Consider the following 24,062-nt stretch of genomic DNA (forward strand, 5'->3'; position numbering starts at 1 on the left):
TTTTACAGCTTACTCCAGGTTAATGGATTTGGCAGAAGCAGTGAACATGAGTTTAATCTATAAAAGAGTAGGAATAGACTGGATATGGGGTGAACTGTCTTTTCTCAGAGTAGTGAGGCTCTGGAATGCAATACAGCTGGTGTGGTAGGTGCTGACTCTCCGAATACTTTTAGAGGGAACTGGACACATTCCTGCCAAGGACAGAAATCACATAAAACAGAATGTAAGTGTCTTTATAAATCTTTGTAATCCCTGGTTATTGTGACCTCCTTGACTGGTTTCAGTGATCTGAAGGGGAGGTCGGAGAGGAATTTCCAGGATATATTTGCCCCTTGTTGGCCCTGGCTTTTTCTCTTTATCACTGACTGCGATTTTTAAATAGGTTGCGAATAAAATTGCCAGTGTAGAAATCAGAAACAAAAAGCAAAATTGTGGAGTATACACAGCAGGTCTAACAGCTTCAGTGAAGAGAAGACTGGGTATCCATGAGGTGCTGTGGGCCACCAGCAACAGCAGAATTGTACTCGAACACAATCTGTAACCCCATGGTCCGGCATGTCCCCCACTCCACCATTACCATCAAGCCAGGGGGTCAACCCTGGTTCAATGAAGAGTGCAGGAGGGCATGCCAGGAGCAGCACTAAAATTGAGGTGTCAACCTGGTGAACCTATAAACACAGGACTTCTTATGTGCCAAACAGCATAAGCAGCAAGTGATAGACAGAGCTATGCGATCCCACAACCAACGGATCAGATCTAAGCTCTGCAATCCTGCCACATCCAGTCGTGAATGGTGGTGGACAATTAAACAACTCACTGGAGGAGGAGGCTCCACAATTATCCCCATCCTCAATGATGGAGAGGCCCAGCACATCAGTGCAAAAGATAAGGCTGAAGCATTTGCTACAATCTTCAGCCAGAAGTGCCGAGTGGATGATCCATCTCGGCCTCCTCCGGGGTCCCCAGCATCATACATGGCCAGTCTTCAGCCAATTCAATTCACTCCACATAATATCAAAAAATGGCTGAAGGCACTAGATATTGCAATACTGACAATATTCCGGCAATAGTACAGAAGACTTGTGCTCCAGAACTTGCCTGGCCTCTAACAAAGCTGTTCCAGTACAACTACAACACTGGCATCTACCCAGCTATGTGGAAAATTGCCCAGGTATGACCTGTACACAAAAAGCAGGACAATTCCAACCTGGCCAATTAAGGCCCCATCAGTCTACTCTCCATCAGTAAAGTAATAGAAGGGGTCATCAACAGTGCTAGCAAGTGGCACTTGCTTAGCAATAACCTGCTCACTGAGGCCCAGTTTGGGTTCCACCAGGGACACTCAGCTCCTGACCTCATTACAACCTTGGTTCAAACATGGACAAAAGAGCTGAACTCCCGAGGTGAGGTGAGAGTGACTGCCCTTGACATCAAGGCAGCATTTGACGGTGTGGCTTCAAGGAGCCCTAGCAAAATTGGAGTCCATGGGAATCAGGGAAAACTTTCCGTTGGTTGGAGTCATATTGAGCACAAAGGAAGATGGTTGTGGTTGTTGGTCAGTTATCTCAGCTCCAGGACATCACTGCAGGAGTTCCTCAGGGTACTGTCCTCACCCAACCATCTTCAACTGCTTCATCAATGACCTTCCTTCCATCATAAGGTCAGAAGTAGGGATGTTCGCTGATGATTGCGCGATGTTCAACACCATTTGCAACTCCTCAGATACTGAAGCAGTCCATGTCCAAATGCAGCAAGACCTGGACAATACCTAGGCTTGGGCTGACAAGTAGCAAGTATCATTCTCGCCACACAAGCGTCAGGCAATGATCATCTCCAACAAGAGAGAATCAAACCATCGCCCCTTGATGTTCAATGGCATTACCATAGTGAATCCCCCACTATCAACATCCTGGGGGTTACCACTGACCAGAAACTGAACTGGACTAGCCATATAAATACTGTGGCTACAAGAGCAGATCAGAGGCTAGGAATCCTGCAACGAGTAACTCACCTCCTGACTCCCCAAAGCCTGTCCACCATCTACAAGGCACAAGTCAGGAGTGTGATGACATACTCCCCACTTGCCTGGATGAGTGCAGCTCCCACAACACTCAAGAAGCTTGACACTATCCAGGACAAAGCAGCCCCGCTTGATTGGCATCCCATCCACAAACATTCACTCCCTCCGCCACCGATGCACAGTGGCAGCAGTGTGTACCATCTACAAGATGCACTGCAGAGATTCACCAAAGCCCCTTCGACAGCACCTTCCAAACCCACAACCACTCCAATCTAGAAGGGCAAGGGCTACAGATAGATGGGAACACCACCAACTGGAAGTTCCCTTCCAAGTTACTTACCATCCTGACTTGGAAATATATCGCCGTTCCTTCACTGTCACTGGGTCAAAATCCTAGAACTTCCTTCCTAACAGCACTGTGGGTGTACCTACACCAAATGGACTGCAGTGGTTTAAGAAAGCAGCTCACCACCATCTTCTCAAAAGCAACTAGGGATTGGCAATAAATGCTGGCCCAGCCAGCGAAGCCCACATCCAATGAACGAATTTTTAAAAAAGCACAGTTTATTGGAGAGCACTGTAGCTGCCAAAACCAATGCAGCCCTTGCAAGGTGTAACTTATCCAATTGAATCTCATTCAAAAGCGTGCTCCTCCTTCGCGATTTGGCTATTTGCAAGATTTCGCAGTAATGTGAGCCCTGCAAACAGTGGGACTTTACTGTGTGTATATATCTACATGCACATATATAAATTAAGCAGACTATTTTACCTTTTGTAGTTATACTCATTTCCTTCAAACTCTCAAACTGGCTTTCTACAATCAGTTTTCTGGAATGCCAATGTATGATCTCATCAAACTCTTTCAGCTTAAGTAGTGATCCAAGTGCAGGGTCCTCACTAAGGGCACAGAAACGGGATTGGTTAATAAGGGTCGAAACACAAGACACCATATCATCAGTCCGTGAGGTGTTTTCTATACCTGCTGAGTTGTGGCAATTGTTCTAGCAAATCTCCGACAAATTCTTCAGCTAAGGTCGACGTCATTGGTATCAAACCAATGGTTGGAATTTCCTGCGTGGGCGTATCTGTAAGGGGGGAAAAAAAATCCAGAGTTGGGGTTCAGCCTTGAGATCCACTCCCCATAACCCAGAGTTCTGTGTCTTAAAGTCATCCTGATATCAGTGTACTCCAATCCATCACTGCCAATTGGGTGGTGCGGCTCCCCAAGTTACAGCCTAAATGAGCCTCTTGCAATGAGTTAGCGTGGGTTTAAGTAATCTGTATCGAAAGAACAGCAATCATTTTATCTACTGAGGCTCACAGGCTGAGCACTTTAGGTAAGGAATGGTGACAAGGGAGGGAGACGTAATATAAAGAATGGGGGGGAAAAGGCTGGGAAACAGGGAGGAGGAGGAGGAACTGGGAACATGGTCAAACTTTGGCTCGGGGTTGAATCTTGTATAGTATTCGCAGAGCAAAAACAGGCCACATGGCTCAACTAGACTATATCAGTGTTTATGCTCCACCTGAGCCACTTCACATCCTGTTCCACCCAACCCTTTCATAGCACAGGCTGAGTATCCTTTACCCAAAACCCCTGGGGCCGAGTGCGTTTTGTTGTTTGGATATTTTTGGTTTTCAGATTTGTAGATACCTAGCCAGCATTGAGGAGCTGAAGGACAGGTTTTGTGTTACTCAGTGGTCCGTTAAACAGTTGGTGGAGCAAGGGAAAGCAGCCTCTGCCAGACCAGATTCGGCACGCATACCTGTACTTCCAGAGACTTGCTGATTTCATTTGGATCGGATATTGTTACTTGCCCGAGGGGCAGCATTTTCTCGGTTCAACAGTTGCCCTGATAGGGTTTGGGTCAGAGGCAAAAGCTCTCACAGCAGCTGGACACAAGGTAAGGCAAACAACTAGGTTTTCCACGCTAAAGGTCAGGGGTCAGTGAGGTTTGTGCCTGCTTGGGTCAAAGACTTGCTGCACAAAAAAGCATTCAGTTTTTGAGTGTGCTTTGTTTTCGGATGAGCGACCTGTACCCCTAGGATACTTACTCCCTCGTGTGTTTATCTAGTTCCCAGTTAAATGAACCTATCTTATTTCTCTCAATGACTCCTTGTGGTTCCACATACCCATCACCCTCTGGGTAAAGAAGTTTCTCCTGAGTTCCCCATTAGATTTATTAATGGCTATCTTCTTCTTATGGCCTCTGGCATTGATCTCATGGACACATTTCCTGCACAGCCACCCTATCAGATCTTTTTGTTTTCTTGAAGACTTCTATCACATCACCCCTCGGCCAGACCAATCTGTTCACTCTTTCCCGATGGGCATAACTTATCAGTTCTGGTGTTTTGTTTGAAACCTTGTTTGCCCCTGTGAAACACCTTGGGATATTTTGCTATGTTAAGGGGCAAGTTGTTGTTGTTTGAGGAATTACATATGGATGGGGAGAATTTAATGGGCTGGATGGCCTTCTCTCAACCTGGGTTTTCTGAGCTTCTGAAAGACATCCCAATTATATCCTTTGATTTAATTCATTCTTTATTAATTCATTAATTATTGATGTAAAGCCAATCAAAAATTACTGAAACCTTCTGCTGTTTAATATACCTGGCAATGCATTGTTGGCTGGTGGTAGGACTATCTCTGAGGTACACGTCACTGGGAAAGCAGGTCCCACATCAAGTTCAGGAGAAATCTTAGCGACGGTTTCCCAGATGTGTCTATATTCACCTCCGATCTTGCTGCCTAACTTGTGCTCTGATTCTGTCAAAGAAAGGTACATGTTACTGGCATCATCAGGATTACACTACAATGGCACCTCTGTTCACCCCAATCCAATTATCCAGTTTCCTGATTATCTGCCAGACATTTTTACAGGATGTAATCTGGTACAGAACAGCCTACTATACCAACCTCACAAGTCAACATCCCAGGCAGAGAAATGCTATAGTGGCTTTTCACAACCTCAGGACATCCCAAAGAATTTAACAGCCAATGAAATACCTTTTCTTTTGAAGTGTAGTCAGTGATATAATGAAGGAGAAGCGACAGCCAAGTTGCGCACAGCAAGCTCCCACATGATGTGATAATGACCAGATAACTTGGGGGGTTTTTTAGGTGCTGGTTGAGGGATATGTCACTTGAGTGGAGACTTAAACCCACAACCCTCTGACTCAAGACGCAAGAGTGCAACCTATTGAACCACGGTTGATGCCTATGGAGATTAAATCAATTTGGGTTGCCTGCATTGTATTTACCCCCAGCTCATACTGGGGCATTGCTCTACAATACACATCAGATCAAAACTTTCTGATCCATGATTTCCAATATCCACTGCAGAAAAGGTCCCTCCATCTTCGATGGATAATGGAAGCTCCACAATATTTGAAGTGATCAGTAAAGTTACCAAAGATTGTTTTTGAGGCTGAGAGTCTTATTTTGTAATATCCAGTTCAGAAGACAGGAAGGAAAATACATATATCTGTGTCAACCTGGCCACTTCAGAAAATTATTACTTCATTTTTAAAATGGACAAAGGCTTTATGCCTGACTAGCCACAACTCATACCAGAGGAATGTCTCCAGAAACCAGCAGGGACCTCGTTACCTTTAAAGAGGCACTAATGCCCCCTGTGACTGCAGAATATCAAATTCCAAAGAAATGTACCAAAACGTTTTACATTTATAAGGCAGAGCGGTGGAGGTGGTATGTCTGCAAGAGAGAAAGAGACCCTAACTCCTCTATTAAACACCTCCAAAATTCCAGACCTGGGAAAATACATCCTTTGTCCAGCATCCAGAAGATGGAGTGGGAGGTATGTCACATGACCTCCCCCAAACCGCTATAGCCTGTACTATTATTGTGTGGAACTGAACCAAGGCAGTCTACCATTTTATCAACTAACAGGTAGCAGCAAAAAGAGCTCTGTCCGGGAAAATCGTCCAGCTCTCATCTACACTGTGTACCACAGGAAAATGGGAATTCCTGTATCGGTGCCTATAAGACTCATTCATCTCTATGTTCCTTCTTCCATCGTGGAAGTCATCATTTCTGGAAAGTCGGATCACCCTGCAACAGTTCCAGCCTGCTAACCTCTGAAGGAATACCCCACCGGACTTTTGATTCTGGAATCTGGGCTCATGTGACACCATAACTCTTATTTTTATTGTGATCTTGCCCTGTACCCCTTTCTTTTCCTTATCCACAATTTATTGTTTGAGTGCAAAAAGGGGCGGATGTTGTGAAACCCCTTTCCCGTGTTTTGTATGTGCGTAAAGTAAACCAACCCTCTTACTTTACCTTATGTCGAGTTTGCTGTGGGGTTGTTAATAGAGGATTGAATCACTCCAAACTGAAGGGTTGGGGAAAAATATGCCACCGTTTATAAAGGGGGAAATCAGAAATCAAAACACCTTTCTGTTTACAGGCGGGTAGTGAGAGGAGAAATCAGGGCTGTTGAAATTAATCCCCCTCCTGTCTGCAACAGTAAAATGGTTCACAGGCATAGAGGGTGTAACTGTATAACATTGATGTGATGCCACTATGCCAATCCCCATGCCTAATTTCATCTCCTTCTTTCTCCTTCCCCGATCTCTGTGATTTGCATAAAACCATTTTTCAGCAGCCTGGTCTTAAATCAGCTCACTCAATTAGAACATCATTTTTTTTCTCCTTCATTCTTTCATGGCAAAGCTAGCATTTATTGCCCATCCCTAATTGCCCTTGAGAAGGTGGTGGTGAGCTGCCTTCTTGAGCCGCTGCAGTCCATGTGGTGTAGGTACACCCACAGTGCTGTTAGGGAGGGAGTTCCAGGATTTTGACTCAGCGACAGTGAAGGAATGGCGATATATTTCCAAGTCAGGATGGTGAGTGACTTGGAGGGGAACTTCCAGGTGGTGGTGTTCCCATCTATCTACTGCCCTTGTCCTCCTAGATGGCAGAGGCCACGGATTTGGAAGGTGCTGTCAAAGGGGCCTTGGTGATTTGCTGAAGTGTATGATAAACAGGAGGTAATCACTCACCTGGTTGAATTTATGTGCGACTTCCTGTAACATATTTGTGATTAGCAGATGTGTTATATAATTAACGGGTGTATTATATTATTATCTGGTATTCCTACCATCCAAGGTAAAGACATTAGGGTTTAATTTGGGCTTTGAGTGTTGTCTCATTATTTCTCCGAACTGTCAAGTCTGCCAGGCTGAGGCTCATTGCTCTGCTAACCAGGCAGTCACCCGGGGCGCAATATGCTGAGGGAGGCCAAAAATTGGAGAAGTTGGGGGGGGGGGGCGGCGGGGTGGGTGCAAGAGAAAAAGTAAATGAATAAAAAGAAACTAAATGAATAAATGGAAAATGGAATTACTTAAGGTATATGATTCTGCATTACAATCTTAATTAGTACTATTTAACCTCATGTTAGCCAATAGTACGCTTAAGGTCGCCTTAACCCATCACATGATTTGACATGGGTGAACATGAGAGAACGCGGGCTGTCCCCGTTCAACGAGGTTGTATGTGACTGCCAGCTTGCAACACAACAATATTCGGCTGGCTGGCATCAGACACACAGATTTCCACTGACTGCCCTTTCCCCTCTCCAACCACCACCAACAACGCAACTTGTGCTTGTGAACAACAATCATCTACAATACTTACATAAGGTAAGAGGTACTCTTAAAACGGTAAAAGCTTCAAAGTTTGAGTTAGGGTGATGTACGTATTTGAATGTCTGTTGTGTTTGATTTTTTTTCCCCTCCCCATCTATCTGTAATAAATCATTTGTTATGTTTGTAGTTTTTTCTGTCATTATGGAGTAATTATGAAAATGACAAAGTCTTCAGGGCGGCTCAAATTCAACTTGCCCGGGGCACTAACAACCTTGAGCCTGCCCTGCATGTCTGAACTGTAAGAGTAACCTGTAAGGGTTAGAGCATCAATGCTTTTCAGTCAAGTTTTTCAAGGTGCTAGTTCTGTAGAACTGCAATTTTCAGGTAAGCTAATTTTCCTACAATGTTTCATTTCCTTACGTTGGCAGCCACTCTTGTCCTTTCAGACCCTCCTTCGCCTGCTCCAAAGTGTTTTGCTTTGAGCCAAACTGGGGAATTTATTACAGAAAATCTACATGGCCTGAACTGTGCTAATCTGTAGGTTAGCAAAGAGGTGGAGGCCTCATGGACAGAAATTCAAATCGTGTTTGCCTTCCCGTCATGCCTTTTATCTTTCCACTGTCCTCGACCAGCTAAGGTTTTCACATTCTGTGGAGCCCCTCAGTCTCAATGAATATAGTGGCTTTGGCAAAAAGTCCAGAGGAGAGCCACAAGGATGAATCCTCACTAAAAAGAACTTCAGTTACTCAGGCTTAAGGAACTGGGTCTATTTGTCTTGGAGCAGCAGGGAACTGATATTAGTCGGCAAAATAATGGAAGAGCTGGATAGTAAACCTACTGATAAATAATTCCAGTTTAACAGATTGGGGAAGGACCAGAGAAAGTGAGTTAAACTATGTAAGGGTTGGAAAAGACTGGATGTCGGGCAATTCTTCTTCCCAGAGGCCGGTGAGCTTCTGGAATGTGTTGTTGCCTGGCGTGGTGGGCGCTGACACTCTGCCTTTAAGTGGGAGATGGACTGGTTCTCTACGGGAGTAGAGACGGCAGCACGTCGAAGGTTACATAAGGAGTCTACAGAGGGAGATGGACAGGTTAAGTGAGTGGGCGAAAAAGTGGCAGATGGAATATAAAGTGGGAAAATGTGAGGTTATGCACTTTGGCAGGAAAAATCGAGGAGCTGAATAATATTTAAATGGAGAAAGACTGCTGAAGGCTGTAACACAGAGGCATTTGGGAGACCATGAACATGAATCCCAAAAAGCAAACATGGGTGGAGGTAAAAAATTACAAGGGAAAGAATACACTAGTGGGACTATAGGCCCCCTAACAATAGCTATATGGTAGGACAGATAATAAATAAGGAGATAATGAGGGCATGTAAAAAAGGCAGTACACTAATCATGGGTAACTTTAATCTTCATGTAGACTTGGGAAAATAAAATTGGCAGAGGTAGACAAAAGCAAGAATTCATAGAGTGTATTAGGGACAGTTTCCGAGAACAATATATTGTGGATCCAACCAGGGACCAGGCTATTTTGGATCTGGTAATGTGTAATGAGACAGTTTTAATAAATTATCTCAGACTAAAGGATCCCCTAGGAAACAGTGACCATAACATGGTAGAATTTAGCATCCAGTTTGAGAGTGAGAAACTTGGGTTGGAAACAACTGTAGTAAACTTAAAAATAAGGGTAATAACAAAAGAATGAGGGCTGGAGTGGACTGGGGAAGGAGTTTATCAGAAAAAATGGTTGATGAACAATGGCAGGCATTTAAGAAAATAGTTCATGACTCTCAACAAAGATATAGCCCAGTGAGGAAGAAGGATTCAGAGAACAGAATAAACCAATCATGGTTAACCAAGGAAGTTAAGGATAGTATCAAATTAAAAGAAAAGACATACAATGTGGCAAAGATTAGTGGTAAGCCAGAGGATTGGGAAAGTTTTAAAAACCGACAAAAGATGGCCAAAAAAATAATAAAGAGGGAGAAAATAAATTTTGAGGGTAAACTAGCAAGTAATATAAAAACGGACAGTAAGAGCTTCTGAAAATATATAAAAAGGAATAGAGACCAAAGTGAACATATTCTCATTAGAGAATGAGGCTGGGGAAATAATAATGGGGAACCAGGAAATGGCAGAGGAGTCGAATAAATATTTTGCTTCAGTCTTCACAGCAGAAGACACTAATAGCATTCCAAAAATACTAAATAATCAAGGGGCAAAAGAGGGGGAGGAAATAAATACAATAATTATCACCAAAGAAGAAGCACGAGGGAAATTAATGAGGTTAAAGGCTGATAAGTCCCCTGGACCTGATGGGTTGCATCCTAAGATATTAAAGGAAATAGCTGGAGAGATAGTGGATGCATTGGCAGTAATCTTCCAGGAGCCCTTAGATTCTGGAAAAGTCCCAGAGGATTGGAAAACTGCCAATGTAACACCCTTATTCAAAAAGGGAGGGAGACAAAAAACAGGTAACTATCGGCCAGTTAGCTTAACATACGTAATTGGGAAAATGTTGGAGTCTATTATAAAGGATGTAATAGCAGAGTGTTTAGAAATACATAATCTAATTAAGCAGAGTCAGCATGGCTTCATGAAGGGGAAATCATGCCTGACAAATTTATTAAAATTCTTTGAGGAGGTAACTAGCAGCATAGATAAATGGGAACCAGTAGATGTAACATATTTGGATTTCCAAAAGGCATTTGATAAGGTACTGCACATAAGGCTACTTAATAAGATAAGAGTCCATGGTGTTGGAGGTAGTATATTAGCATGGATAGAGGATTGGCTAACTGATAGAAGACAGAGAGATGGGATAAAGCGAGCATTTTCAGGATGGCAACCTCTAACTAGTGGAGTGCTACAGGGACCAGTACTGGGGCCACAATTATTTACAATATATATTAATGACTTAAATGAGGGAAATGAATGTACTGTCGCCAAATTTGCAGGTGATACAAAAATAGATGGGAAGGCAAGTGGTGAGGATGACACAAGGAGTCCACAGAGGGATATAGACAGGTTAAGTGAGTGGGAAAAAAAGTGGCAGATGGAATATAACGTGGGAAAATGTGAGGTTATGCACTTTGGCAGGAAGATAAGAGGAGCTGAAAATTATTTACATGGAGAAAGGCTGCAGCACAGAGGGATTTGGGAGTCCTCGTGCATGAATCACAAAAAACTAACATACAAGTTCAACGGGTAATAGGGAAAGCAAGTGGGATGTTGGCCTTTATTTCAAAGGGAATGGAGTATAAAAATAGGGAAGTCTGGCTAAAATTATACAAGGTACTAGTTAGACCACACCTAGAATATTGTGAACAGTTTTGGTCCCCTTATCTAAGGAAAGATATACTGGCATTGGAGGCAGTCCAGAGAAGGTTCACTAGGTTGATTCCGAGTATGGAGGGATTTTCTTATGAGGAGAGGTTAAATAGGTTGGGCCTGTACTCATTGGAGTTTAGAAGAATGAGAGGCGACCTTATTGAAACATATAAGATTCTTAGGGGGCTTGACAGGGTAGATGCTGAGAGGTTGTTTCCCCTTGTGGGAGAGTCTAGGACCAGAGGGCATAATCTCAGAGTATGGGTCGCCCATTTACAACAGAGATGAGGAGGAATTTCTTCTCTGAGGGTAGTGAATGTGTGGAATTCTTAATCGCAGAGGGCTGTAGAGGCTGGGCCATTAAGTATATTCAAGGCGGAGATAGACAGATTTTTAATCGGTAAGGGAATCAAGGGTTATGGGGAAAAGGTAGGAAAGTGGAGTTGAGGATTATCAGATCAGCCATGATCTCATTGAATGGTGGAGTAGACTCAATGGGCCAAATGGCCTGCTTCTGCTCTTATGGTCTTATGGTAAGGGTCTCTGTGGATAAAACTTGCCCCATAAGATCTGCTGAGCTGATTTTAATCGCCTGAGGAATCCGGGGAGAAATTTTGCCAAATGGAGTTTTCCCCTTTTTGGCCCCCAGCTTTTTTCAATTTCATTGTAGTTGTCCCAAGAGATTATATGGTTGTGGGAGGTAGGGGGAGTGGTGGTGGGAGAGGAGTGAGGCAGGGGAGTGTAGGGAGTGTCCAGCCAACATGGTGTGTGGGAGAGACTTGATGAAGCAGCTGAAAGGTTAGGTTGGAGAAGCTGGGGTTGTGGTCCATGGAGCAAAGGAGATTGAGGCGCGGTGTGATGAAGATGCACAACATTGTGACAGGTTTGGATAAGATAGACAAAGAAAAGCTGTTCCCATTAGCTGATGGTGCAAGGACTAGGAGGCATGGTTTGAAGGCTTTGGGCAAGAGATGCAGCGGTGGGGGTGGGAGGCAGGGGGGGGGCGTGTGAGGAAGAATTTTTTTACACGGTGAGTGATAACGACCTGGAACTCACTGCCCACGGGATGGAATGGGAGATGTTTCCTCCAATGCTATGGAGATTTACCTGTACAATGTGGCACTTCAGAGCACATTTTTGCCACAGTTCGCAGCAGATGCCCATCATTCAGGTCACTCAAGTACGTCAGGTCAACATTCCATCCAGTGACAGCCAGCTTTTTCAGTATAAAATATTCCGTCATTCTTCTCTAAAAAGAAAAAAGCGATTTCCTGTAAGTTATTATGATCTGGAGTACGTTGCCTGGAAGAGCATTGGAGTCGGGTTCAGCAGGAATTCAATGAATACTTGGAACGGAAAATATTTTCAGGGAGTACGGGGAAAGAGCAGGAAGTGTGGTTAGTGGGACTAACTAAATAGCTCTTTCAGGGCAGTACCTTGTCCACTTTAAGTACATCACAGGATGGCACCATTTCGAGGTCCTGACCTCATACCCGCCGGCACAATCTTCTGGGAGGTCACCTCATAATTGGCTGCCTCCAGGTGGGCTCCTCAGGCTGCAGGCCCGATCAGAGAGAGCCTGTGGCCTTGGAAGGATGGAGGTCCCACTGGGCAGAGGTGGACACTGCTGCGGAAGGAGGGGGGTCATTGGGGTCACCTCCATTTTGAGCTGCGCTCTGACGAAGGCTCGAATGTTTTTTTTTAAAATAAACTCTGGCCACAGCCGCCAGGCCACGTGCCTCCCTGACAACTCCCTCCTCCCCACCCCCCCAAAGGACGACTGGCTGTCTGAGTTGTGATCTGCTGAACAATGCAGCTCTAGTGGGGGTGGGGGGGAGGGGGCTTAAGAACAGGGGGCCTTGTGGCCTCCCCTTTCTGCTCCAAAGAGCACCAACCAGCAAGGCACCCCCAGGCTCTGCCCTCAGTGGTATGATCCGGGCAGCTGCCCATCAGCTGCTGCTGGATGAGTGGTCATTGAAGTGATGACTCTGCCTTGGCAAGATTGTCCGGGGTGGGGGGAGGGGGACAGGGCAGCCCATTGACCCGACCCCCAGATATGTGAATTTCCTCCCAATCCCATCATCAAACCAGCTTCCACCAGGGTCAGGAAGAGTCTACCCTCAAAAGAGCTGGCACAGGCATAATAGGCAGAATAGTCTCTCAGTGCTGCATTATTCTACAATGGCAGTGGCTGATAAAAGAACAAAAGACAAAAAGGTCAAGAATCAATTCATATAGCTGGCATTACCATCCCCAGTTGCCCTTGAGAAGGTGGTGGGTGAGCTGCCTTCTTGAGCCGCTGCAGTCCATGCAGTGTAGATACACCCACAGTGCTGTTAGGGAGGGAGTTCCAGGATTTTGACCCAGCGACAGTGAAGGAACGGCGATTATAGATTGAAGTCAGGATGGTGAGTGACTTGGAGGGGAACTTCCAGGTGGTAGTGTTCCTGTGCATCTGCTGCCCTTGTCCTCCTAGATGGTAGTGTTCGTGGGTTTGGAAGGCGCCGTCGAATTTCTGGTGAATTCCTGCAGTGCATCTTGTCGGGCTGCTTTGTCCTGGACGCTGTCCAGCTTCTTGAGTGTTGTGGGAGCTGCACTCATCCAGGCAAGTGGGGAGTGTTCCATCACACTCCTGACTTGTGCCTTGTAGATGGTGGGCAGGCTTTGGGGAGTCAGGAGGTGAGTTACTCATCACAGGATTCCCAGCCTCTGCCCCGGTGAAAATGCATTTGACTGTGTCCCTGGTGGTTACACTCGGATTACACCCGGTGCAAATTCCACTGCTGACTTTGGACAGCCTTTCCAGGGTGAAAGAACAGTTGACCTATCCTATTCTAATGGCCGGTGTCACAGCTTCTATCATTGACACATCCTTGGAGGCCGCCTAGAAGCTGCAATCTGTGGCGCACTGTGCTCAAGTCTGGACAGAGGCGTCACCAACCACCACCCCATCCCAAACAGCAAACCAGACCACCCTACATCTACAGGGACCGACTGTCCAACCTTCACCGCTTTCAACTCCTCTCTCTGGAGAGGAGAAGGCTGAGGGGGTTCGATTAAGGCAGGCACAGTGAAAGGTGGGTTCACTTGTGCAGGGGACCAAAACTCGGTGACGTAAATGCAAATAAATTCAAAAAGAAAACGAGGGGGGGCTTCCTTACTGAGCAAGTGGTTAGAATGTGGAATTCACATCCACATGGAGCAGTGGAGGCAAATTGCTTTGGTTTAACAGGGAGTTAGACAAACACGTGAGGGAGAAAGGAATATAAGGATATGGCAGATTGGAAAGGTCTAGAAGGACCTAGAAGGATGAGGGCAGCTGGGTGGGGGGGGGGGGGGTCTCACCTGCTCGCTGGAGAGCCGGCGAGAGACCTGCGCTAACTCTCTCTCTCCTCTTCCCGCTGAGCCACAAGCTAATCAGGCAGTGGCGAGGCCAGCAGCGGGGCCTTCCTCAGGAATCAAAGCCCCCTGGGCGGAAGTCTTGCCCACTGAGCGCTGCCCTGCCAATCAGAATACAGCAACTCTTGCGCTCCGCAGCGCCACTGGGGAAGCTGTGGCAGCTGTCGGAAGGACAGGCACCTGACGCCCATGATCATGGAGTGACCCAGGCCATAGTTAAGTAATGGCGGGGGCGGGGGTGGGGGGGAGAGAGGAGGACGAAGGGATCATGGGGTGGGGGTCATGGAAAGAAGGGTGTACAGCAAAGGCAAGGGGCGGCTCTTAATAGCCACCCCTTCCCAATGTCCAGTCTCTCAATCTGGAACTGAGTGCTTTTGATTAAGTGACGCCCCAGAGGTGACAAGTACAGGTTTACCTCTCGTGCATACCTCATGGCAACAGGCCTGCTTATAGTTGGGTTAACACCTGCAGTGGTGGGATGAGGCCCTTAAGTTGGTTGTTGTTAATTGGCCTCACTTGGTGGCCAGGTTGGAAGGTCAACCTTGGGCCTTCCCGCCCAGAGCTTAAGTTGGATAGAGGCAGGAAGGCGGTGGGGTTCTGGTGCACCACCATCCCACTTAATTACCTGCCCTTCCCGCCTCCAAGCTCACCACCAGCGAGGACACCAACTTCCACCTGATGCATGGGAAGTTCCCCTCCGACCCACACACCATCCTGACCTGGAACTGTATCGCCATTCCTTCCACTGTCACTGGCTCAAAATCCTGGAACTCCCTCCCTAACAGTGCCCACTAACTCACCACCATCTTCTCAAGGGGCAATTAGGGATGGGCAACAAATGCTGGCCTAGCCCACACCCCTTGAACGGATACATTTTAAAAATGGATTAGATGAATAGGGTTAGGAGGAGAGTCGTGTGGAGCATGAATACTGGCAAGGGCCAGTTGGACTCTTTCTGTGAATTCTGTGTACTTCTCTCTAATGAATACAAGTGTCAGTACTCACCAGCATTAGGAAGCGTTGAGCTGGCTTTGTCCACTGAGTGTTCTTTTTGAGCGCTCTCTGGGACAAAGGTAAGTTGCGTAGAAGGACAACATGAAGGCAGAACATTCTGCACATGTCTGCTGCTGCTTGAATAGACAGCTTTTCAGGATCACCCTGTTTTCAACACACGCAAAATAAGAAATTCAAACTTTGAGCTAAATGTAAACCTTGCCCCTTTGTGGAAAGTGGCTTCAGCGTAAATATATTTCCCCGTGCACAAGAAACCATGAAAAACTTGTAACGTCTCCCCCCCCGCCCCCCTCAGCCGACACATTCTCACTAATGGAAGAGAGCTGCCTCAGGGGGCAGTCTTTCTATTACCACAACATTGGGTCCCCCGATTTGATTTGAATGAAGCGTTCATGGGGCAGTTTAATACTTTTATAACGCCTGGCTGTATTGAGGAAGTCTGATCCAGCATGCTTGACCCAAGCACAGGAACTCGGCACCTGCTCACTTAAAATCCAGCCAGCTGCCCCCACACACCAACAGTTCTGAGTAAGATTTACCAAAGCCAACTTTGTAAACCTAGTTTAACCGGTGAGGGCGAAAGGGAGAAGCCTCTGCCTGGGAATGATGGAATTCAGTGGAGATCTCATAGAGTCAGTACGACGCAACAGGAAACCAGTTAGCCCACTGAATCCCTGCCAGTCCCACCCTCCTATTTCAGATGTGGGCGTCACTGGTAGTCAACAATTATTGCCTATCCCTAGTGACCCTTGAAAAAGGTGCTGACAGTGGAACTTGTTAGGAACATAGGAATCACTTGGTGAAATAAGGCCAAGGTCCATTTAGTTCACATTGAACCATCCAATGATGCTGAGGACAGTAGCATAGTGGTAACTTTGTGGGGCTATCATCTAAAGAACCTGGGATAATGTCCTGTAATTATAAACTCAAATCCCACTATGGCAAAAACAGAACTACCTGGAAAAACTCAGCAGGTCTGGCAGCATCGGTGGAGAAGAAAAGAGTTGACGTTTCGAGTCCAACATGACCCTTCAACAGAACTGAAGTATAGTTATACTTCACTATACTTCAGTTCTGTTGAAGGGTCATGTTGGACTCGAAACGTCAACTCTTTTCTTCTCCACCGATGCTGCCAGACCTGCTGAGTTTTTCCAGGTAATTCTGCTTTTGTTTTGGATTTCTAGCATCCGCAGTAGCTTTTAGCTTTTTGTTTTTATCCCACTATGGCAGCTTGGGGAGTTTCAACTTCATGAATTAATAAACATGAAGTCGAGTGTTAGCCTCATTAATAATGCTCCCGAAAGTAAGGGGATGGTGCTGGTTCACAAAGGCCCCTCAGGGACGCACATGTTTTAGCCACAGGTAGCAAAAGGGAGAGTTACCTTTTTGTTTTCCGTCATTTTATCTCGTCCAGCTGCGGTTTTTGCCATTGCCATCTCGCAGGCGTAAGTGTTCAAAGCTGCTGAGCAGGACACAACACAAACAATTCTGCTAACGTCTGATCCCTGGGGCCACAAATCCTTCAATTTCAAGTAGCTGTGGTGAATCTGGAAGAGTTAGAGCATTGATGTATGTCTGATGTACGTGTAAGAGATTATGGCCCACTGTTTAATTAATATACCAGCAAAAGTTGTCGCAGAGAAACAGAACATTCATCTCATTAAGCCTGCCTTACTCCACATGAGCCGGCCAGCCTAATCACATTCTCCTGCTTGTCTCCCGCAACCATTAGTATTCCTTTTTTTTTCAGGCAACGATGTCATCTAATTAGGTGACAGATGTGACTCAGTGGGTAGCACTCTTATCCCTGACTCAGAAGGTTGTGGGTTCAAGACCCACTTCATGAAGTTTGAGAAAAAAAAATCGAGGTTAGCACCCCAGTGTAATACTGGAGGAGTGCTGCACAGTCAGAGGTGCTGTCTTTGGGATGGGATATTAAACCTAGACCCCCCCCCCCATCTGCCTTCTGAGGTGGACATAAAAGATCCCATGGCACTGTTTCGGAGGAGAGGAAGGGAGTACTCCCCAGTGTCCTGGTCAATAGGGTATTGAAGGATATACTGACCATAGAAAGAGCGTAATTAAGGTTCACCGGACTAATGCCTGGGATGGCGGGATTGTCCTATGAGGAAAGATTGAGGAGACTGGGCCTGTCTTTCTCTAGAATTTAGAAGAATGAGAGGTGATCTCATTCAAGCCTACAAAATTCTTACAGGGCTCGACAAGGTAGATGCAGGAAGGATGTTTGCCCCTGGCTGGGGGGTGGGGTCTAGAACCAGGGTACACCGTCTCAGGTTAAGGGGTAGGCCTTTTAGGACTGAGATGAGGAGGAGTTTCTTCAGTCAAAGCGTGGTGAATCTTTGGATTCCAGAGGGCTGCGGAGACTCAGCCATTGAGTATGTTCAAAGAGGAGATTGATAGGTTTCTAGATACCAGTGACATCGAGGGATGATGTGGGAAGACGCCTTTGAGGCGGAGGATCGGCCATGATCTAGTTAAATGGCAGAGCAGGCTCGAGGCGGCAAATGGCTGACTTGAGCTCCTGTGTTCCCATGTTCCTAATATTTATCCCTCAAATGAAATCGTGAAGAGAGATTACCTAGTCATTCTCACATTGTTATCTGTGGGGATCTTGCTGACAAACTGGCTGCCACGTTTCCTAATTACAACAGTGACTGTACCTCAAGAAGGTATTTCATTGTCTCTAGAGCATCTTGGGGCAGCATACAGCACAGAAATGAGGTGCGTCAGCCCCTTGTGCCTGAGCCAAGATAGAGGATCACCAGATTGATTCCTGGGATGGCAGGATTGTCACGTGAGGAGAGATTGTGCTGACTAGGCCTGTATTCACGGGAGTTTAGAAGAATGAGAGGGAATCTCAAAGAAACATGTAAAATTCTGACAGGGCTGGACAAACTGGATGCAGGGATGATGTTTCCTCTGGCTGGGGGGGTCTTGAACAAGGGGTCACAGTCTCAGGATACGGGGTAGACCATTTGGGAGTGAGATGAGGAGAAACTTCTTCACTCAGAAGGCAATAAACCTGTGGAATTCTCTACCACAGGAGCCTGTGGAGGCCAAGTCACTGAATATATTTAAGCAGGGAACAGATTTCTAGACTCAAAAGGCATCAAGGGAGAGAGAGGGAGTATGGCATTGAGGTAGAGGATCAGCCATGATCGTATTGAATGGTGGAACAGGCTCGAAGGGCTGAATGGCCTACTCCTGCTCCTACTTTTCTGTTTGTGTTTGAAGAGCTATTCAATTAGTCCCACCTCCTCACTCTTTTCCCATAGGACCTGAAAATTTTAACCGCTTGAAATATTTGTTCAATTTTCCTTTGGAAGTAACTTTTGAATCCACCTCCACCGCCTGTTCAGGCATAGCAACTCGCTGTGTCAAAAAATATTTTTCTGGTCCTTTAACCCGTTACCTTAAATCCGTGTCCTCTGGATCTCGACCCTCTTGTCACTGACACAACAAACTTCAATGATAGTCATTTGTACAGAACTTGAGAATTGTGGGGGAAAAAGAGACATGGCAAAGCTTTTCGTCTTGCTCTCATCAGGACCAAAGACTGGCGGGTTGTATCAAACAGCATGTCTCAACCATCAGTTCACAATGGGCAGGGTACTGACCGTACCAACCAGCCCGCGCTTACAAAACTCAAAACACGGTGTCCAACATTAGATGTGATTCTGCGATTGGACAACATTTGCTGAATAATCCTCAATGTGCTAATAATTACACTGACAACCAATTTAAGATTGTCAGTCAGGCTCTCAGTGTGGTGCATTTGCATGTGTGCAGCTACATATGTTAATACACAGGGCCCTGTTCTTTGCAGACAGAAAGAATATGTACACACATTGCGCCTGTTTCAGCTAAATGAAATAAGTGACAGCCATTCACTGACTCATTCCTCAGGGCAATGCCTTGACCAATCAGGGTCAAGCTGCCTGGTTTAAACTTCAAACGATGTTTGGCAGTTAACTGTCAGTCACCATCAGTGGTGCATTCTCCATGGCAACGGCATTGCCAATCAATCAGTACTCTCTTCACACACCGTATGAATTATTGTTTTCCTCTTATGTTGGTATTCTTGCAAAGTATCCTGATAAGTACAAGTCGATAAGCTTAGACATGTCTCTTCTGTTCAGCAAAACTTTAGTGAGGTGAGCAGGACGATTCATCAGTATGTTAGATCCTGGTGTAACTGCGAGGATTATTTCCCTGAGGGAGTTCCAGGTCATCTTTTCCAATATTCCCTTTAATTATTTTCACAATTAACTTTACAGGGGCTTTCAAATGTAATCATTTCACTGACCGATATCAATATTCTTCATACTCTTCAAAGCTTTGATTAGGATACCTCTTAATCTTTTCGGCTGTAGTGAACACAGCCTCAGCCTTCTCAAGTCTCTGTTTACAAGTGATGTAACGAGTAGGGTAGATAAAGGGAAGCCAGTAGATGTTGTGTACTTAGATTTCCAAAAAGCTTTCGATAAGGTGCCACGCAAAAGGTTAATACAAAAGTCAAGAGCTCATGGAGCTGGGGTGATATATTAGCATGGACAGGGGATTGGTTAATGGGCAGGAAGCCGGGAGCTGGGATAACTGGGGAGTTTTCAGGTTGGCAGGCTGTGACGAGCAGAGTGTCACAAGGATCAGTGTTGGGGCCCCAGCTATTCACCATCTATATTAATGACTTAGACGAAGAGACAGAGTGTAATGTATTTAGGCTTGCTGGTGATACAAAGCTAGGTGAGAATGCAAGCTGTAAGGAGGACGCAAAAGGGCTGCAAAGCGATATCGGCCGGAATTTCCCCAGCCCCGTCGCAGCAGGTCCCACCGCGGAAGATTCAGCGGCCCGGCCAATAGCCCAGAAAATCTGGCCCCACGGACAGGTTAAGCGATTGGGCAACAAGATGGCAGATGGAGTATAACCTGACGTGAGGTTATTCATTTTGATTGTAGGAATAGAATAGCAGAGTATATTTTTTTTAAAAGGTGTGAAACCCGTAAATGTTGATGTTCAGAGGGACTTGGGTGTGCTCGTACAGGGAACGCAGAAAGTTAGCATACAGGTGCAGCAAGAAGTTAGGAAGGCATTTGGCATGTTGGCCTTTATGGCAAGGGGATGGGAATACAGGAATAAAGAAGTCTTGCTACGGTTGTATAGGGCTTTGAAGAGACCACTTTTGGAATACTGTGTGCAGTTTTGGTCTCCACGTTTAAGGAAGGATATACTTGTATAGGGGGGTGATACAGCGAAGGTTCACTAAATTGGTCCCTGGGATGAAGGGGTTGTCCTATGATGAGAGGCTGAGTAAATTGGAATTATATTCTCTGGAGTTTAGAAGAATGAGGTGCAATCTCATTGAAACCTACAAAATTCTGAAGGGACTTTACAGGGTGGACGCTGAGAGTTTGTTTCCCCGGCTGGGGAATCTAGAACATGGGCGCAATCTCAGGATAAGGGGCCGGTCATTTAGGGCTGAGACGAGGAGATATTACTTCACTCAAAGGATTGTGAACCTTTGGAATTCTCTACCCCAGAGGGCTGTGGATGCTCCATCCTTGAATATATTTAAAGGCCCACTCGCCCTTGCCGCGGTTGAGGACCTTAAGTGGCCAATTATTGATACTTCCAACTCTTTCACAAACAGTGTTTTATCCAAAGAGTGACAGATATATCAGATGGAAGATGTTTATATAAATTGACGAATAGAGTGGAGAACAGAAATTATATTACTGGGCTAATATTCCGAAGTACATTCATTCAAATCCAACCACAGGAGTTTGAAGTTGAGTTCAACTTTTAAAAATCTGAAAGCAATAGCAGGCATCAGTAAAAGTGGCCATGAAGCTTTTGGAAGGTGCAGTCTGTATCCTTATCAGACTGTGCCAAGCCCCCAGCAGAATCTAGCATTGTGACCCTTTCAGACAGTGTCAGATCCTCAGGGCAATCCAACATCTGAGAAACCTACTGCCTCACTAATGTCCTTTAGGGAAGGAAATCTGCCGTCCTTACCATCTTCAGCCTTTATGTGTCTCCTGACCCACTCCACCATGCTTGACTCTAAATTGCCCTCTGAAGCAGTGTAGCGAGCTTGTCTGCTGTAGCATGCTGCCAACGATTAAAGAAGAAGGCCTACCACCACCTTCTCAGGGCAACTATAGATGGGCAATAAATTACTGGCCTTGCCTGCGACACCCAGATGAGAACACATTAAGAAAAGGAGAGCAACAGGCAGATAGAAAAATGGAAAGACAGTTCAATAAATATAGTTTGACAGGAAAGTACATATAAAGAAAGACTTGCATTTATATAGCCATTTGAAGATCTTATTATGTTGCAAAGCTCTTCACAGATGATTTAGAGGGAGACTATGAATGAATAGATAGGGTTTGATGGAGAGAAATGGGAGAAGGCGCATGTGGAGTATTAGGATCAGCCTGGACCCTATGGACCGAATCGCCTGTTTCTGAGCTCTCAAATGCTATGTAAACAATATTTACAAAGAGATCTAATTCTCAAGTGTCATTGAACATTGACTTTCACAGCTGAGTAGAAAGTGATCCTACCTCACTCTGCATCCTCTTCACCAGTTCTTCCTCATTTGCCGCACAAAACACATGACCATGAACCTTGGGTGCTTGTTTCACTAGGTGTGCCTGGTCACTTATTAAATCTGACTCGTGCTGAATTGTTGGGGAGGAAAGCAGAAAATTCAGACCAGATTGGAGGAAAAAAAACACATTTGCTTTAAGCATAGGTAACCGATATGAAGCGGCAGTAAACCTGGGATATCAGAGGAGAAAGGGAGCAGGGATTGGGTTGGGGGAGGGGCTGGCCGTGACGCGATATTGAGCTGAGCTAGCAACCCTTGGCCGTCCTCCTCCTGACCTCAGGCCAGACTGCTTTGGTGGTGGCTGCTTGTCAGGCTGCACACCCACTGGGGCAGCCTAAATACAGAGGCATTAATCCCCTCACAACTTGTGCAAGGGGCTTATTGCCGGTTTCAAAACCTGAACTCAGTTTTTAAAAAGCAGGTCGGAAAAAGATGGTGTCCTGACACAAATGATGGCCATGAAGCTGGTGTATTGTCGTAAAACTCAACTGGTTCATCGTTGACTCTGCCATCCTTACCAGGACTGAGCCCATATGTGACTCCAATCCTACACCAGCATGGCCGATGGTCTGTAACTCATCGGATTGGTTTAATTATTTACCTATTTTTTTTATATCTATTAGCCCTTCAATGGCTGACGGAAGGAATTGTTCTGAAATATTTCCAAACAATTGTCTTTCTTCTTTCCTAAATGCTGGTATCGTCACTGACTTACTGAAGTCTAAGCAAGACATTTGGTTGTATCGAACTGCTGCCTCAGCTGAAGAAGATCTCACTGTCAGCTTCTCAGGGTTACTAAGGATGGACGATGAATGCCGTTCGTGGCTAGCAATGCCTTTTCCACAAGAACAGATATATAAAAATGAGCTGTTTTAGACAAGGCACTAGAATGTCTGAAAAATGACCCTACACTGTATTGGATCGGAGGTCCCTCGGGTGTCCTTGGATCGCAAGATGTGGCTCCTTTAAATCAGTCCTTGTCGCAGCCATTCTACAGGCGTGACTAGGTCCAATTTCTACTCTATTGTCTCGTCATTGTTATTTTTGTGGGAGCTTGCTGTGCACGAATTGACTGCGCTGTTTGCCTACAACGGTGAGCCCTCGGCCAGTTGGTTGGGAAGCATTTTGGGACATCTTGAGATCATGAACGGAGTGATATAAACGCACGTTCTTGCACCTTGGTGGTGTGAACAGTAACACGATGGGTTCCTCTGTTCAATATGTGTAAATGAATCCTCAACCCACGACGATGTGGTTACCCAGCTGAGGCCTCAGCTAAAACATTTCAGAGATATTTTACGGGATTTCTTGTTTCAACAATCGGATGCAACCCACCATCCACTGCATTGGTAGCTCTGAAGGTATACAACTCATTCACAACAAATGTACTTGGCACACTTTAAAGCGAAAACAAGAGGGGATTGAAATGGATTCTTCAGATAGCAAATACGATGATTTTTTACGATGATTGAAATTGCAAGAAAATGAAGTTTTACTGCACCAGCACGGTGGGTGTACCTACACCACATGGACTGCAGCGGTTCAAGAAGGCAGCTCACCCCCACCTCCTCAAGGGCAATTAGGGGACGGACGATACATTCTGGCCCTGCCAGCAACGCCCACATCCCATCAAAGAATAAACAAAAAAGATCGATGGATAATAGATACAACAACAACTTGCATTTCTGCAGCGCCTTTATCATAGCAAGGTGGCCCAGAGTGCTTCACAGGAGCATTATTTTCAGACAAAAATGTGACAGCAAGCCACATAAAGCGATACTAGGTCAGATGGCTCAAAGTTTCGTCGAAGAGGTGGGTTTTAATGAATGTCTTAAAGGAGCAAAGAGAGAGGTAGAGAGGTGGAGAGGTTTAGGGAAGAAATTCCAGAGCATTGAGGACTAGGCAATTGAAGGCACGGCAACCAATAGTTGAGCGATTAAAATCGGGGATGCGCAAGGGGCCGGAATTAGATGAGCACAGGTACCTTGGAAGATTGTAGGGCTTGGGGAGATTACAGAGACAGAGAGGGGCAAGGCCATGAACAGA

At 45.6% G+C, this 24,062-nt stretch overlaps 1 protein-coding gene across 2 annotated transcripts in view; it reads right to left on the reverse strand.

The window, feature by feature from the left end:
* Nucleotides 1-24,062, reverse strand: part of LOC144692410 (putative ATP-dependent RNA helicase DDX60) — a 115,513-nt gene that overhangs the window by 81,868 nt on the left and 9,583 nt on the right. For both annotated transcript variants that reach the window (XM_078561236.1, XM_078561245.1), the window contains exons 4-10: nt 21,970-22,086; nt 16,764-16,928; nt 15,373-15,525; nt 12,076-12,217; nt 4,635-4,790; nt 3,000-3,105; nt 2,790-2,917 (exon numbers count right to left, since the gene is read on the reverse strand). In XM_078561236.1, the coding sequence (XP_078417362.1) occupies nt 2,790-2,917; nt 3,000-3,105; nt 4,635-4,790; nt 12,076-12,217; nt 15,373-15,525; nt 16,764-16,928; nt 21,970-22,086 (967 nt within the window). The remainder of the gene's footprint in view (nt 1-2,789; nt 2,918-2,999; nt 3,106-4,634; nt 4,791-12,075; nt 12,218-15,372; nt 15,526-16,763; nt 16,929-21,969; nt 22,087-24,062) is intronic.

This window comes from Cetorhinus maximus, chromosome 2 (assembly GCF_964194155.1).
Source record: "Cetorhinus maximus chromosome 2, sCetMax3.hap1.1, whole genome shotgun sequence".
NCBI classification, from domain to species: Eukaryota; Metazoa; Chordata; class Chondrichthyes; order Lamniformes; family Cetorhinidae; genus Cetorhinus; species Cetorhinus maximus.